Source organism: Ooceraea biroi, chromosome 8 (assembly GCF_003672135.1).
Source record: "Ooceraea biroi isolate clonal line C1 chromosome 8, Obir_v5.4, whole genome shotgun sequence".
Lineage (NCBI taxonomy): Eukaryota > Metazoa > Arthropoda > Insecta > Hymenoptera > Formicidae > Ooceraea > Ooceraea biroi.
This window is the reverse complement of record NC_039513.1, coordinates 14,605,381-14,622,246: the sequence shown is the minus strand read 5'-3', so window position 1 is coordinate 14,622,246 and position 16,866 is coordinate 14,605,381. Positions and strand designations below refer to the sequence as shown.

Here is a 16,866-nt window from a genome sequence, read left to right as displayed (position 1 = left end):
TTCTACGTTTGTACGGTCGAAGATGCTACATGGACTGTCTCTATCATTGTCTCTCATTTTACTTTGGATTTAATCAATATTTGCATTTCTACAAAGCCGAGACTTTCACTTGCGATAAATTTATCGGGCGATCGCGATTTCGTAACGTGCATCGTGACTACGACACTGCAAAGTTATCGCACGAATTTGTCATCCCTTCCTCGAGAATAATAATGATTGTGTAAATTTCTCTCGTTAAAAGCCAAGGAAGCGATAATTCTCGTGTGCAACGGTAATTCACGTTCGGCTAGGCAGCATAATACGTGCCGCACGACGTTCCAAGTAGACCTGGGCACGGCATCGACTTTGACATTAGCTCAGACCATGGCAATATCGTTAAATAAATGCCCCAGGGATACCACGACCTTTGCTCCGCCCCGCTGGAATAGTTTTCAGAATGTGTCACCGCGTAGATGGCGACGTTATTTCACATTCTAGGTTGAAACTACATTTCACGGAAATGGTTTATTGCAATCGTATGAAAATCGTGCTCGAGTTAAACGCACGCACGTTTTTGTAACATAAATGCGATAATCTCTTTTAAGTTATCGCAAATAATCATTTTATTCGTGAAAACGAATGTATTTAAATCGAATGTTACTGAACAAAGGAATGATAGACACCTTTTACGGAAAAATAGATAAAATTGTTTTATTTGTACGAACTGCTTTACGTGAAGCAAATAACATAAATATCTGTGCACTTATTTTACATCTATATGAATATAAAAATATATATCTTTTAATATCTCAGCTGACAAGCTTTAATTTTGTTAAATGTACACGACGCAAGAACATTTCTCAGGTCAATCGGTTTCTGCAAGTTCTGCAGAAAATCATCCCTGCTTTGATCTTTACGTGTACCACGTTTCAACTTGTGCCATTTAAACGTTCGTGTATTTGCCTTGTTGGAAAATTTTTATTTCCCTTTGAGTGAACACCAAATTACAAAATAAATTTGCTTTGTCAAAGAGCGACCAAAGTTAATGTCGATGTAAGTGTTAGGCATGCAACGATAACAGTGTCCCGTTCGACTGAACGATATGCTATAAACTATAGCGATCTGGTCGTGGCCGAGATCAGCTTTGACATTAACATGGTCCAGGTTATTATCGCCGGATAAATGCTCCAGGTCTATGTCGACCTTTGCTCCATCCGGCTCAACCGTATCGCAGCTCTGACATGCGTCTTTTTCCTTTTTGCACATGTGTATGATGTGGTTTGCAACTTTGTCATCTGCATTAAATCTTACCACTTACTTTAATCTTATCGAAATGGTTTCTTATACAGTTCGATTTACCACCTGCAAAATTAAAAATCGCAATGTTGCCGTTATAGATATGTCGAACAATTTATCATATATTAATTTTTAACGAAAAACCGAAAACTCGTTTTTCCTAAGTTGATATTAAGTCGATAATAATGTGAATGGTAATCAATATTTTCTAATACTTAATATATCTAGTATTTCATATACATTAAATATTATCATTTATATGAAATGTGTTAAAGTTTATGCGGATCATCACAGTTTTCCGAACTTACGTAAAAATATCGTGGCGAAGCAGGAACACGTGTCTTCTGTCGTCGGAATCGGCTAATTATATATAACAAGGCAAATGTTCGAGCGAAATAGTTCAGGATTGCGCTTGAATGACTGTGGACACGATAAAGAGAGACTGAAGAGTCGTAGCGCTGGTCGCATTGGCGAATGGTCGCGCCATAAGATACGCGTTTTTATCGCCCGATTAACATTGATTACTATCAAGCCGACACGAGCTCGCAACACGTCGGTTTAATCAACCGATTTATATTGCCTTATTATGCGAAATTACTACGAAACTCGTAGAGAAACCGGCGCGCGGCGCCTCGTGTGTTCTATGCCGATCCTCTGGTCTGTACAGGGTGTTGGAAAATTAACATGGAAGACTATGTATAAAATTGCGGGTAATTACAGGTGAAATAAATATTACGACCGGGTAAATGCGCTCGTAGGTATTATCGCGTATTGATAATGCCAATAAAATTGATGATAACAAGCCGCGTTTTAAAGATCATTAAGATAACGCGTGTTTATGAACGAAATTTAATTGGTAACAGCAATTACTGTCGATAGACGAAGTTGCGAAAACGGCGCGCTGTAATCTAATGTAACGCGTGATAATTGCGCTCGATATATCACGCTTAGGAATATCTTTCTGTAGGCAGATGTAGGCGATAATCGAAACAAATCAGGCCAGCTCGCTCTTCAATCGTTGGCCACTCGTTCCGATAATTATGCAATAATTCTGCATTGAATGTCGGACGAGACGTTGATAAGAGGTCGCTCTTAAATAACAATTAATGGTACGAGCCATAACGATTACAGTTGAACTTAAATAAGCGCTTATCGTGATGCGGAATCTCCGCAGCAGCTGCCACCCGACGTCGTGCTTGCCGAAATTATATCCCCGTTACGTACGCGTCTTTTGATCTCCGATCGGCCAGTAAGAAAAATGGTTCCCTCTTAGGCTTGCATTATCATTAATCAGGTTACGGTGTAACGAACGTATCACGATGGTGGGAGGCAAATTATCATGCCTGTTAAGTTAGCACCCCCACCAGAAAAACACGAAATATCATATATGCAGAAATTAAGTGCTCTTTATGTGCTAATTATGTGCTCTATTCACGATTTTTGTGCTCAAGCGGTTTAGCGGGAAATCGCGATTAAAACTGGGGGTGCTGACTTAACATAAGTTAGCACCCCCACGCATTGAAAATGCATCTAAAACCAAACACTTGGTATGCTAGAATTATGTGCTTTTTATGTGCTTTTATGAGCATTAAACAAAATTATCCTATTTGGAATAGTTTAAGAGATAGATGTCAAAAACGATCGATACATACATCGTGGATACAAGAGTAAAGTGCCCGTTAAAATGCAGATAGAAAAATGTTTCTGGACACAAAATGTTACTCGATTTATGTGCTTTCGGAATATGCACCATGAGATTTTTGTGCTCATACTTTGTACGTATGTATTCATGTATGTATGTATGTCTGTATGTATAATATGTGTGTATGTGGGATGAGTACAAAAATCTCATGGTGCATATTCCGAAAGCACATAAATCGAGCAACATTTTGAGACCAGAATCATTTCGCTATCTGTATTTTAACGGGTGCTTTACTCTTGTAAGCATGGTAGAGCTAACGTTCGGGGCGGTTAGTCGATCGAGAGGGATAAGCACAAAAATCTCATGGTGCATATTCCGAAAGCACATAAATCGAGTAACATTTTGAGTCCAGAAACATTTTTCTATCTACATTTTAACGGGCACTTTACTCTTGTATCAGTGATGTATGTATCGATCGTTTTTGACATGTATCTCTTAAACTATTCCAAATAGGATAATTTTGTTTAATGCTCTTAAAAGCACATAAAAAGCACATAATTCTAGTATACCAAGTGTTTGGTTTTAGATGCATTTTCAATGCGTGGGGGTGCTAACTTATGTTAAGTCAGCACCCCCAGTTTTAATCGCGATTTCCCGCTAAACCGCTTGAGCACAAAAATCGTGAATAGAGCACATAATTAGCACATAAAGAGCACTTAATTTCTGCATATATGATATTTCGTGTTTTTCTGGTGGGGGTGCTAACTTAACAGACGTGTTTTATTGGGAGTGTCGCGGTTGTAAGGCGGCACGGTAGCTATTAGAAGCAGGATGTAACCATTCAAGAGCGAGTGTTTAGCCGGGTTCTCATAAATCATGCAAGGGCGACAAGCAATTATAATAACTGTACCCGGGTATAAACGCGTAAATAAAATACCAAGCCCTTCGGCCAAGGATAATGAGGCATACGAAGCTGGATACGAACCAGTTCCAGGACTCGTTATCGCGACAGAATAAACAGCGAGGAAGCACTTTCTCGAGGAAGTTCATCTCGATGTTTCGGGTGCCTCGTAATAATAATAAAACACGCGAGTAATGTAATAAAATTTATCATTGCGATAAGTCGTTCGTCTTTTTCATTCGCGATCACCTATTGTACAACGCTAATTAAGTGGGTCCTTCTTCGAATTATTTTAATTGCAAAAACAAAAGTGATCTTTATGAGAATATCGATTCGCCGGGATGGAAGCAATGAAACGCTTCCTCACATATCTCAGGGATTTAAGCTGATTCTTGAAACTCCGGTATAAACGCGAGGGGCATCTCCCACGATGCTGCCAGTGTTAAAATCGGCCTTTAACCAATAGAATATCCATGGTTGGCTCGGCATTACGACGCGAGAGACGGCCCGTCCACGTAACATTCCCCGGGCGAGCCGTTCTTTCGAAAAGCGCATAACGTTACGTCCTTAGGGGCCCTTAAAATTCTTGTCGACCGATCGAACGGCTTCATGCCGGCCACTCGGCTCTCCCGGCTCAATAAGCGGGCAGATAGTCGAATAAATAAAAACACGGCTAATTGCAAAAGCGCGCGCGCGCGCTCGGATACCAGCCGATCCGTCGACCTTTCTTATCTGACGCGGGCGCCGATTAAAATTACGTATAGCTATGCAGACCCGTACCACGTCGGTCTCGCACGGCGCTAGGGCTATCTCGTGGCCCTCTTCTCGGGTCGCTAATTAAATGCAACGGCTAATTAGATAACTGATAAAAGGTTATGGCGAGCGGCACGATGTACTTTCGGTCTCTCTCTCTCTCTCTTTCGCTCTCGCTCTCTTCCTTTCTTTCTTTCTTTCTTGAATGCGCGCGCGCGCGTTCTCTTTCACCACATCCACACACGGGGCCGGGGCCCTCTTGCCCCTTTCTTTGCAATCCGCCGAGTTCGTTCCGCTGAAATCTGAAACTCGGCTCGAATTCCACAGTCGATGCGGTCCCCATGACCTTGAGACTTCGGAGGTTTCTCTTGGAATATCTTTGCGCGGAAGAGGACTCTGTGTGGGCAGCGTGATTTATTGGTGTGTGTGACTTTTCATAAGGCTGGAAGTGTGTGACTTACAAGGAAAGTCTCTCATATTAGGTGTCCTCTTCGATTTTAATAAAACTTGGAAGGTTTGTAGAGCAGGACAAAATATTCGTATTTTTTTATCGGCAACCGAACATGTTTAAGGGGTAAAATCAGCCTTCGAAAATTTAGATTTTCGAAGGTTGCAGATTTTATTCCTTAAACATGTTTGATTGTCAATAAGAAGAAATACGAATATTTTGGATCCTTTTATAAATCTACCAAGTTTCATTAAAATCGGAGAGGAATACCTAATATGAGAGACTTTCCTTGTAAGTCACACTTCCAGCCCTATGAAAAGTCACACACACCAATAAGTCACAGACCTGAAAGACCATCCTTCTTAGTAACCTATGAAAAAGTACAGTAAATGTTATAATACATTTGTTCCATCGTTTTCAATTTAACACAACAATTATCACAGACTAAGCCTTACTACTTATTGACTTTATAATTTGTCTTTAATCACTACTGGAACACATTAACAACAAATTATAAGCAGGCAAAATAATTATCGCTCGGCACAAGAGCCTGTTTGCCGCCATGAGTTCGCGCGACTGTTTGCGTTGCTAGGTGATTCGTAATATATTTTCGATAAAGTGTATAATATTCACACAGTGCTTCTAACTGTGTAGTGTGTGACTGGTCAGTGCGTGTGACTTTTCAATATGTGTTATATTCACACATATAGAAACATTAGACATATGTGAATACTACGGTGTTTGATTATTTTATGCATCATTGGGTGTTTGACTAAATTCATACGTTGAGGTGTGTGATTTTTACACATTCTCTAGCGTATTTTACACGCGCGCCTTCAAACGCAAGTGCATGATATTTAAAAATCATGCATCAAATATATGTAACGCATTAATATTCACACATTTTTAATGTGTAACGTGTTAATATTCACACATGTGTGACAGATCAACTTCTAACAGTGCACGTGCGTGTATGTGCATGCGCGTGTATGTGCGTGCATGTTCGTGCGTGCGTGCGTGTGTGTGTAGCGGTTGAACCGAATCGCGCTTTCCTGCGGACCCGCCTTTAAGACATACAACACACACACACACACACACACACACAATATTTATATACTAACTTAATATATGTGTTCAAACATTTTTTAAACTCCAATTTTACTCACTTTAAGTCGTCGTATCTTTTATATTTTTGATTTTTGGCGTTTTTGCCTAAGGAAACTTTTAATCAGCATCACCTAAACTACAACATATTTCAATTCCAGCCAATTTGACCGGAGCCGATTTTTTCCTATAAAATGTGCGGGGTTCTTTAATCCTATTGACACTATTTAAAATTATTCATGTAAAAAATATATTTTTCTATCAACATGATAAAGATATTCATTTTAATCAAAGCGCTACAGTTACGATAAATATAATAGACGACATTTTGCTTTTAGTTTTTGTAACGGTTTTCCGCGAGAAAATATAACATTGGGGTCAATGTTCGACGCTTAGTTTAATAGTGATTATCGTAACTGCTATCGTAATATCGAGATTTTATCGCAACGTATTATTGTACGTATGCTTATCGTAAAACGCGCCTCAATTACAATGCATCGCGGAAGGAATTCTTCGAGATAATCTTCTTGAATGTTGTCATCCTAGATTTTTGAGAATTCCTTCCGCGATGCATTGCAATTGAGGCGCGGTTTTTTCGTAGCGCTTTGATTAAAATGAATATCTTTATCATATTAATAGAAAAATATATTTTTTACATGAATAACTGTAAATAGTGTCAATAGAATTAAATTTAATAAAACTGATGTATCACAGATTGTACAATATTTTATGAAATTCAAAGTGTGCCTAACAGAGCAGAAATTGTAACGGTACTTATTTGTTTACAGATTGACCTGCACTGAGCCGTACTTTCTTAGCGAGGGTTTGTATGCGACACCGGAAGAGCTTGAAAATACTCGCGACGTCACTTTGCATGTGATGACCATCGGAGCCTTTATTAAAGATTCATCGATGGTAAGTCCATAAAATAAAAAGTAGAGAAATTAATAAAATATTATAATATACATTCTTTTTTAAAATTCCTTTTATTTAAATTTAAATAAACATGGTAGAATGTTAAGCCTATTTGTTTCGTATGTGGAGAGTTCCACTGAGTCGGATATGCTGGCGATTAGAGCGATCACTTATATGTCCGCTTGCCGGTCAGAACCAGACTGATTGTCTCTAACGCGCCTCGATCTCCTTTTTATATATTCGGATTAATTTCCGATTGGTCGCCTGAGTTGCTATGATCGCCAATCGGAACTGTTCCTTTAGCGGTAAGATAAGGAAGCCGCGGCTTGATTCGATAGGCGCCGCGGATCTTTCATTCCGAGCCGACTCCGATGATTTTTCGTTATTTGTCGGCACAGTGAATCGCCGGCATATTCGATTACCGTTTTTTATTTTGCCGCATGTGTCGTGCACGACGTACAATACTCTATGTAACACTATTTATTAAGGAAACTTATTTTAAATATAAAAAGTTAAGTAAATTACTCAAGTACTTTGGCACTAAAATTGTAAAAACTGCAAAAGTTAATCACTTTGGCCTGTGAACGACTCATATAATACACGAACCGATTTCTCGATCTTTACCGCACACTTTAAATTTATGACATGATAAACCCATATAAACCCATATAAACCCATTTTATCTGCATGAAAAAATAAAAGCTATCGATTCTGAATTAAGTGGGTCCTTCTTCGAATTATTTTAATTGCAAAAACAAAAGTGAACTTTATGAGAATATCGATTCACCGGGATGGAAGCAATGAAACGCTTCCTCACATATCTCAGGGATTTAAGCTGATTCTCGAAACGCCGGTATAAACGCGAGGGGTATCTCCCGCGATGCTCGAATCGGGTTAGTCGCACGCAACTGTACATGGCTCGCGAGGCTCGTGCGAGAAGAAGCACGGAAGGAAACGAAATCGGCCGAAACGGTACGGCGATGGCCGAGCGATGACGGAGGCGGTCGAACGAAAGATATACCTTATAACGAACGCGAATGGGCGCGAATCTTTTGGCGCGGACGGTGTATTTAAAATATTCAGAAAATAAAAAAGATATATATATATATATATCCTTAACAGGCGACAAACGCGCGGATCCCGCGCGCTGCTCCCGGATCACGGCGAGTATAATAAATACGTTTTTTCTTGGCTTTGAATGCTCGAGGAGAGAAAAGGAGCGGGAGGTGAGAAAAATCGAGCAGCCACTACGGGCTGAGATTGCGTGGCTGGGTAACATCAATTTCAAGGGTGATTCCCGGTGCTGTCGGAAGAACCACGAAAATTTCGAATGCCTGCGTAATCGAGGAGCCTCCTCAAGTCGAGTATATGGAGGCGCTCTCGCTCGAGGATACCCGCACCTCTTTTGCTCTCTACCTCCTTCTCGCTGTCCTCTTCTCCTCCGATCCCTTGTCTCCTTTCCTTCCTTACTTTCTTGTTTCCTCGGCGTCCCTTTCGGTCGTCGTTTTTTCCATCGTCCGCGATAATGATACCCACACGCTCTCGCTCGGTAATAATATTAATGGCTTCGTGTACCTGGAGACTATCGGGGGCCCGGCAAAAGGAACATCGTGGGGTCCCCCTTACGCGAAGGATCTCGTCGTAAGAAGCGGCCTCGGAACGCTCCGCCGAGTATTATATACGGAAAGCGTAGATTCGCGCGAGTTAATTCACGCGGACTTGCTTCTCATTCATTCATAAGACTCGTATCGCTATTATTTTCTTTGGGTTTTGTTTTGATAAAGCTGATGTGAGTTGATAATTGGATGCGGGTAATCGAAAGACCACGGAGATTGCTGCGATATGCAATGAGCATAATGATCGTTTTCGTGTTATCGTATATATGTTTTTTAAAGGATACTAATTTTTCGAGATTTTGCGATTTTGCGAGCTCTCAACGCAGATTTTAAACGTACTAAAATGAGAATTATCATGGAAAAAATCGTAGATATATAAATGTTTTTCAATGATTTCGACTCCTAATCTATATATGGCTAAATACAAGTGTTGAATTAATATTAGTATATGTAGAATATAAATATAATAATAAGGATAACATTTTGACGTGACATTTGAACGTAAATCTGAGCATAATAGTATACTAGTGAATGTTCATCAATGTTGCAAACATGCTTTATTCAATTTAGCGGAAATATAAAATGGAGAAATCAATCAATCAGCCCTGAACCTGGTATCATGTCTTGTGCTATCAATAGTTTGGTTCCGCATAATTAGCGATTTATTCCGAGCAGTTCATAACTGGCCCCTTGCGCAGTCGGTACATAAAGATACATGCTTATCGATCGTAATCCATAAGACCCGTCGATCACCGAATGGATCAAATCGCCTACATATCCTTGGACGGATATGGGCAACCATTCATGTGAATATGCTTTCAGTTTGTAATTTTTGCGACGTCGAAAACACCGATATTTAAAACAAATATCAGAAATACACACATTTGTTTAGTAAGCACATAATTTGACGTTTAGTGAATTTTTTTGTATCGTGTTAACGTAAGCAAAGTTTCTGAAAAATTATAAAATACTTTAATCTATTTTATTCTTTAATCATGTATTATTCCGTGAATGAGAAAATTTAAAAATGATAAATTTGTTGCATTCGGCTTTCACTTTACTCTTACTTTTCCTAACATATTGAATGTCGCCTTCGATTTCGTTCTTAATGAACGCTGCTTAAAAGCCATTTCCTCTGAACAAGATTTAATTTCATCCATTGCTACAAAACATGTTCAATTTTATCAATATGTTGACGGCTTTATTGCAAAACAGTTGTCAAATATTATATTTTTTGTAAATCGATAATGATACTGATTATAATAATCAACTTTTTTCACGAATCGCGTTATTAAAGCACCATTCACTGATACAAAATCACGAAACGCCTACAATGTTATCGAGCCACCTCGTTTTCACAGCCTTTCAGATCTTTTACGCTTCGTAAATTTCGAAAGTAATGTTCGGTGTATAAGATAAGGATTGTGCATTGCACAACCCTAAATGGCGCGTAATAAAACGACGGATGAATTTAATAAGGATAATAAAATTTTAACATATTCTTAATTATGCGAACTGGATATATTTACATACATTACAGGTCCTCAGTTTCAAAATGTAAAATATAAAATGGATATTTTTGTACATATAAAATGTGTACTTTTCTGACATAACAAGTCAAAAACTTCTAATACAGCATACGTAAATATCAATAACAGATGACTGAGGTTTATGTGATTCCTTGCTCAACGATTCGAATGAGAAAACCTAAATTATTCAGAGCATTAAACTTGTCAATTAGTTACGTTGCAGATTGCAGCTGCGATGCGTATTACGTATGACAGTCGCTATAAACGTACGGTGTTTAGGACTCGAACGCAGAAATCCGGGTACCATTTATTTATGTCACCGCATCTGGTGCGACCGATGCGAAAGGATTAAAATTATGCAGCCGGGACACGATAAATCTGCCAATGTCCGGAAGTTCATATCGGAATTGTATAAATCAAGACGAGAGTCTAAGGCCCGTTTCTATCAATGTCGCTTAACTTTAACCGTAGGTTAACTCACTCTTTGTCTCTTTTTAAGGCAGGTAGTTAGAAAGAGACGAAGAGTGAGTTAAACTACGGTTAAAATTAAGCGACGTTGGTGGAATCGGGCATTAATCGAATTAAGAAGTGTCATACAAAATATTGCAGATGATACGTTGTTCTTTCTTTACTTTTGATTCTTTGTTTACTTATATATATAATGCCCATGCTTGATTAACTTATTTATATAGGTAGCAGAAACGGAAATTAACTGTAAAGGATGTACGCAGATAAACAAAAATGAAACTATTCTAGTTTTATTCTTTCTTGTTCATTCTCTGTAATACAAAATATATTTTTTAAAGCTGTGATTCGATTACCGCGACGCGTCAAGACAATCGTTCGCAGATTTATTCGGTTCGCCTAAATAAGAGCACGCGACGTTTCCTTGGCTTTTGAAAAGTCAACATTTGAACATTTGTTCGCGAATATTTGAAATTTGGCGTGCCATTGACAAACGTGGCGAACACAATGCAAATAATTGCAGGCAAGCCAAATTTGCCAATTATTGCACCGAAACGCTTCGCCTTTAGATTTACCATTGCCACCATTCATTCGCATTATAATTCGTCCGGCATGGATAAGGAAGTGTGGGAATGCGCGAGGCTTTTGCGCCTTTAGTTACAGCACGAGAAAATTTGAATGTGATTTCCTGTTAACAGATAAACAGCCGATCAGACATTAATAGCCATTTATAAAACTTATGTAACTGGTCGGATATTAATATCTATATCTATAGCCACGCTTATAACCTGAATTCGACGTGAATAGTTTTCACTTCACTTCTTTAAGATTGCAGGTCAGATAATGTTTCTCCAGTTCTTTTGATCAATCATGACTTTAATTTTATACTGTTTAACTCGTTAAACAGTATAAAAATTGGCCTAGGTTTTTAACACAGTATATAATGTTTTTTAACAGTTACATTTTTCTTTTTTTCAGTTGTATTTATGCATTTATCTTAATTTTATTTGATACCGTAATTTTTCATAAACAATAGAAAACCAGGTATAATTAAATAATTTCTTAAGCTTATCAATATATTTCATTTTTTTACATAAAAAGTGCCATTATTTTTTAAATTTCTGTTATAAATTCTGTTATAAGCATGCCCTTTTTTTCATTTTTCTCGGATATCTTCTTCTGTTTCGCCTTTTACCTTATTATTGAAAATTATTCTATTACAGTGCTTTATCTGCTTTAAGTATGTGTTGTAGAATCAATTTGCCAAATGGATAGAAAATAATAGGTGTGCAGAAAGACAAGCAAACCTGATACACGATAAGGATCAAGAGAGATAAGCGTTGAAAGAGGACAGAAAGAACGAGAGGCGCAAAATTGGACATGCTATATGTATGACGAAGAATAATGTGAGGGCAATAGAAAAACAGAGGGAATCCATAGCCACACCTTGATTTTACGCATGCGATGAATTGCGATGAGGCAAAAACGGGGAATGAGAAGGTCCTAACTTAATCCAAGCACGGAAGTGCGTGAAGTCGCTCGATGATGTAGTACGTTAAAATTGATTCATTGGTCTTTCTCGTGCGGTTCTTTGGATAACAGACCATTGATGGAAAGATTTTGTTACCACTCACTTTTCAGTTATTCGTAAATTTATAAACTCATTTTGCAAATGGTATTCTCACGTTACTTATTACTTAAAGTTAATTGTATTATTATGATAGAATGATATATGTGCGTGTTTTTCTTATATAAAGTATAATTAATTAATTGCATAAAAAATTAATATTTTTGTTCTGAAATACATGTTCTACTTTTATACCTTTTGTTAATTATTATAAAATTTTGCACGCGAACGATGGATTTATCAGGCGCAATGGATGACATTAATTAAAAGATTTTTTTACAACGATTTTACAAAAGAAAAAACTTAGTGAGATGAAATTAAATGCAATGATGAATTTTATGGGACAACAGAAGAAAGAATGATTTCCTTTTGCATTTTACGTTTGCGTTGCGTTTATTTGCTTGCATCAGGTTTCGTCATTGCATCTCGAACGATTGCAGCGTCGGACATTGCTTTTCTTTGTGCTTCCCTTATTTCATAAATCACATCTTGTTAAGCCTGGGATCGTATATCACAAAATCATTGCGAAAGTTTCCGTATCAATTTCTCGGCGACACACGACTCCCTCGTCTAAGTTACGTACAAACGACACATCGCTGTCATAGACCACCCGATAATCCTGGCAATAAACTCAGATCGGCCTTCGTCTACGAACGAGAATCGTTTATTTCGAACCCGTTAAGCTTATTTGCCGGAACGGAAATCGCGGGCGCGTTTATGCCAGCCAGGCATGAAAATCGCGCACGATGTTGATTCCATTTGCGCTCCAGCTATACCCGGGCTACGATCTGGAAACGTAATATCGCGCGCGCAGATTATGTAATAATTATATATATATACAGGGTGTCCCGGGTTTTAACCGACAAACTGCGGGAGCATATTCTACTAGTGGAAATAAGAAAAAATTCTTATATCGAGTTTGCTTAGAAATGCTTTATTACAAAGTTATAAACCAATATTGAAAAGAAATATCAGATAAGTAACAACGGAACATAGTGTAGAATTTGGAAGGTCGAAGATGTTTATGTTACGTGTATTCACATGTATTCATGTTCACTATGTTCAAACGATTCAGTATGATTGTTACTTTCACAACAGTAGCTGTTAGATTTCAATCGTCGTGTCAACTAGCAATTACTATCAGAATGCCAAAAGTGTTTTCAAATGAGGAATACACCGATATTCATTTCGTGTACGGATTCTGTGAGGGAAATGCACGAGCTGCCGTACGAGAGTATCAACGTAGATTTCCTAACAGGAGAGTACCAGATAGATTTAAAGCAACGAATTACTAATTCAGTTACTGAGATGCAACAAAATTTTCAGGAATGTCGTACCGTAACAAATTCTGTACTACGTCGATGTCTAGCTTGTATCGATGTGCAAGGACAACATTTTGAAATGCGTCACTAAATCATTTCTTTTCAATATTGGTTTATAACTTTGTAATAAAGCATTTCTAAGCAAACTCGATATAAGAATTTTTTCTTATTTCCACTAGTAGAATATGCTCCCGCAGTTTGTCGGTTAAAACCCGGGACACCCTGTATATATAGCGCATGACATGATCATATATGTATTAGGTCATTAACTAATCATTAATCGCGTCTAGATGGTGATACAACTCAATGTAGCAACTTTTTGAAGAATTTTGTTTTTTTGTTTTTAAATATTTTTAAAGGTTTTTAAAGGTTGCCTATTCTACTATAAAATTAATATACAAGCTATGTTAAATATTCGCGCTCTTTTTCTCCTTTTCTCGTCATGGATCCAATCCAATGAATATTCAGTATAATGTCATTTCCTTCTTCTGCACATCTACACAGACACACGGACGCGTATAATACGCAATCACACGCGGCACACACGTGTCGCGCGCGATGCATCCTGCTATATTCTCAAGGAGTGTCCTTGAGAGTTGGGGTGTACGTACCTGCTGTACACATGATAAGCCGTAAAGACGGTTTTTACATTAGTCGCGGACGCCTCGAGTATCTACCGGGTGGTCCCCGAGATAGACGCGTAAAGCAAAATGTCAAGCTACTCGATCTTCCACGAACTATCGATCATTTAGGGTTGCGTCATTGACCGTACGATCGGGCGTGCGATCACGTATGTACGTGATGCATCGTCAGAATAAGCCGCGCGCGTGCAGCCCAGAAATGCAGATAATTTGACGTCTGTTAAGTTAGCACCCCCACCAGAAAAAAACAAAACCAGCCAATAAACGGTGAAAAGTCCCTCTGCGAGCGCGCGCGCGCGCGCGCACCTTTTGCCATCGTAGATTTTGCAATACACCGTTTGCACGGAATTTCATTTGCGCAACTTCGCATGATCCGGATAAGATACACTGATTCACGAAATTTGGATAAATCTCCGATTTATCCGGAATTGCGTTCTCTCGCGAGTGAGACCGGAGTAAACAGTTGCGAATCGAATTAGTGCGGACGTATTAAATATTTTGCAAACCGCGTTGAAGAGAGACGTTCATTCTTCGCGCTCAACATTTACAGTTTACATTTCTACGCGAGGTAGTACCCGGTGTTATTGACACACCTATGTATCTGAAAGATGTGGGTTGTGGCTGCCTCATTCTTCCTGTGTCTCTCGGTTTAAGCGCAATTAGCGCATTTCTGCGAGCTTTACCGAGAAGTATGTAGGAAGTGGTGGCGGAAAAATAAAATACAAGTCGCGGACTCGACTTCGATGGCCCGCAGTGGTCTTCCGGGTACATTGAATAATGCATGCCGCATCTGGGAGCGGAGGGGAAGGGGGGAGGACAACATTGTTGCGCGGTCGTGGGGACATAACACGGAAGAAACTGCCAATTGACACGTCGACAGTTTTACGAGCCAACGACTTTCATGCATCGTATATGTCGAAATTGAAGAAAGTCGCTGTCCGTACGGGACACAATTCACGAAACACCGTTGCAAAACGTGTCTTGCGGCACTCTGGTTGTATTCAATTGTCTTGTGGTCAAGCTCTTTCGAAAACAACGCAAGTTGAATTGAAATCGTGCAAGAAGCAGACAGCAGAGATTACATTATCTTTCAAATATGTAGAATTGTTCTCTAAAATACAACATTTGATAAGATTTCGATGTAAAGACTTTGTACGCAACTCTTTTTGCGTGTAGGTAAGTTCAACTCCACAACAGACTCCACAATTGCTTTCTTTTGGGAAAATTCTGCGTTTCGCGAACTTTCTCTTGTTTGATCCTATCGAAATTCTTGCATGTACGATAAAGAAATGAAGTTCTCTGCTTAATTACATTAGCTTGAAGCGATGCAAGCACACGGTACCGCTTGTATGACACCATAACGAGATACACGCGCGCCGTGTTAATGTCCTCATAGATAGTTTAAAGACGGCTTTTCCAAGAAAATGTTACTAAATCCGCGTTCCGTTCTACGTTCTCGCGGCCGAGTAAATGCCCATTTTTTCACACACATCTAGCGCGGACTACGCGCGCTCATCGGTCGCGAAAGATGGTCGGCCAGCTCGCAGGCAGCAGCAGGCATAAATTATTCAGGCGATGTAGCAAAAGCGATTAATTTTATTGGCCAACGTCCCGGATATGGCTCGTCTGTACCCGTCACCGTCGCTTTGTTGCAACGTTCTATCCTATGCCCCGTGTTTCTCGATCATGTGCCAGCCAGGCTAACACCTTATTAACGGCGGTGGTTGCGCGAATGCCGGCCGCAGGAAGGTTGCGCAAAGTTAGTCGCGCGCGCTCTCGGTGCCGGCCGGCTAATATTATCTTACACGTTGAAAATTAATCCGCAAGGTCTATGCGACGTGGAATTCTCCGTGAACCATTCCAGATCGCGCAACAGTTTAGGTATCCTCTCCGCGAGCGCGCGCGATCTGCAAATTAAGATCTCATTACGTAATCATCCGATCGTAATTACGACGACGAAGTCTGGACTCGCATCGAGGGTAATAAGTAGAAAGGACTCTATGATGATATTACCGTGTTGTATCATTGCTATTATTGTGGCTGGTCGCGGTATTGAATTTCTCTTGGCCTACTTTAATTTGTGTTCTTATACAGCCACTTCAACTGACGGTTTACATCACGCAAAATTGATTCGCCACATTAAAATTAACATTTTGCATGGTCATTTTCGAAAGATAGTTACGTCATTTATGCTGGTGGTGGCAAATAGAACTGCCGCTTCGATACGAAGCGACACCGGCGCAGCAAGTGTGGTCTCGATGTTTTTCATCTAGAAGATGCGGATGACGGCGACTCAACTTTCCCAATCTGGCCTCATCGTTAATTCTCTTCATTCCCCTAAAAAACGGTCGGTCGGTCACGCCATAGATAGCTCTAACAACGTCCGCGGTGTCTCGATGGTTTCCCGGTAACCACGAGGTCAGTACTCACATCAAGACATGTTTGGACGATAAGAAAACCGTGAACAGAAAAGAAACTTCGCGGCAAAGGACCTTGGGCAACCGCGTTTACGTCCACGCCGCGTACACCTGCGACCGCGTACTGCATCTCGGTACTCTATCCCGAACCCCATAATACATTCCTCGATGGGGAAGAAAAGATCTCTATATCCGCACCAAATAAACGTTT

The 16,866-nt window shown here is 39.5% G+C and overlaps 1 protein-coding gene across 2 annotated transcripts in view; it reads left to right on the top strand.

Moving 5' to 3' along the window:
- LOC105284864 (UPF0489 protein C5orf22 homolog) overlaps positions 1-16,866 on the top strand; it is a 513,796-nt gene that overhangs the window by 276,790 nt on the left and 220,140 nt on the right. For both annotated transcript variants that reach the window (XM_026971933.1, XM_026971932.1), the window contains exon 4: positions 6,912-7,038. In XM_026971933.1, coding sequence (XP_026827734.1) covers positions 6,912-7,038 — 127 coding nt within the window. The remainder of the gene's footprint in view (positions 1-6,911; positions 7,039-16,866) is intronic.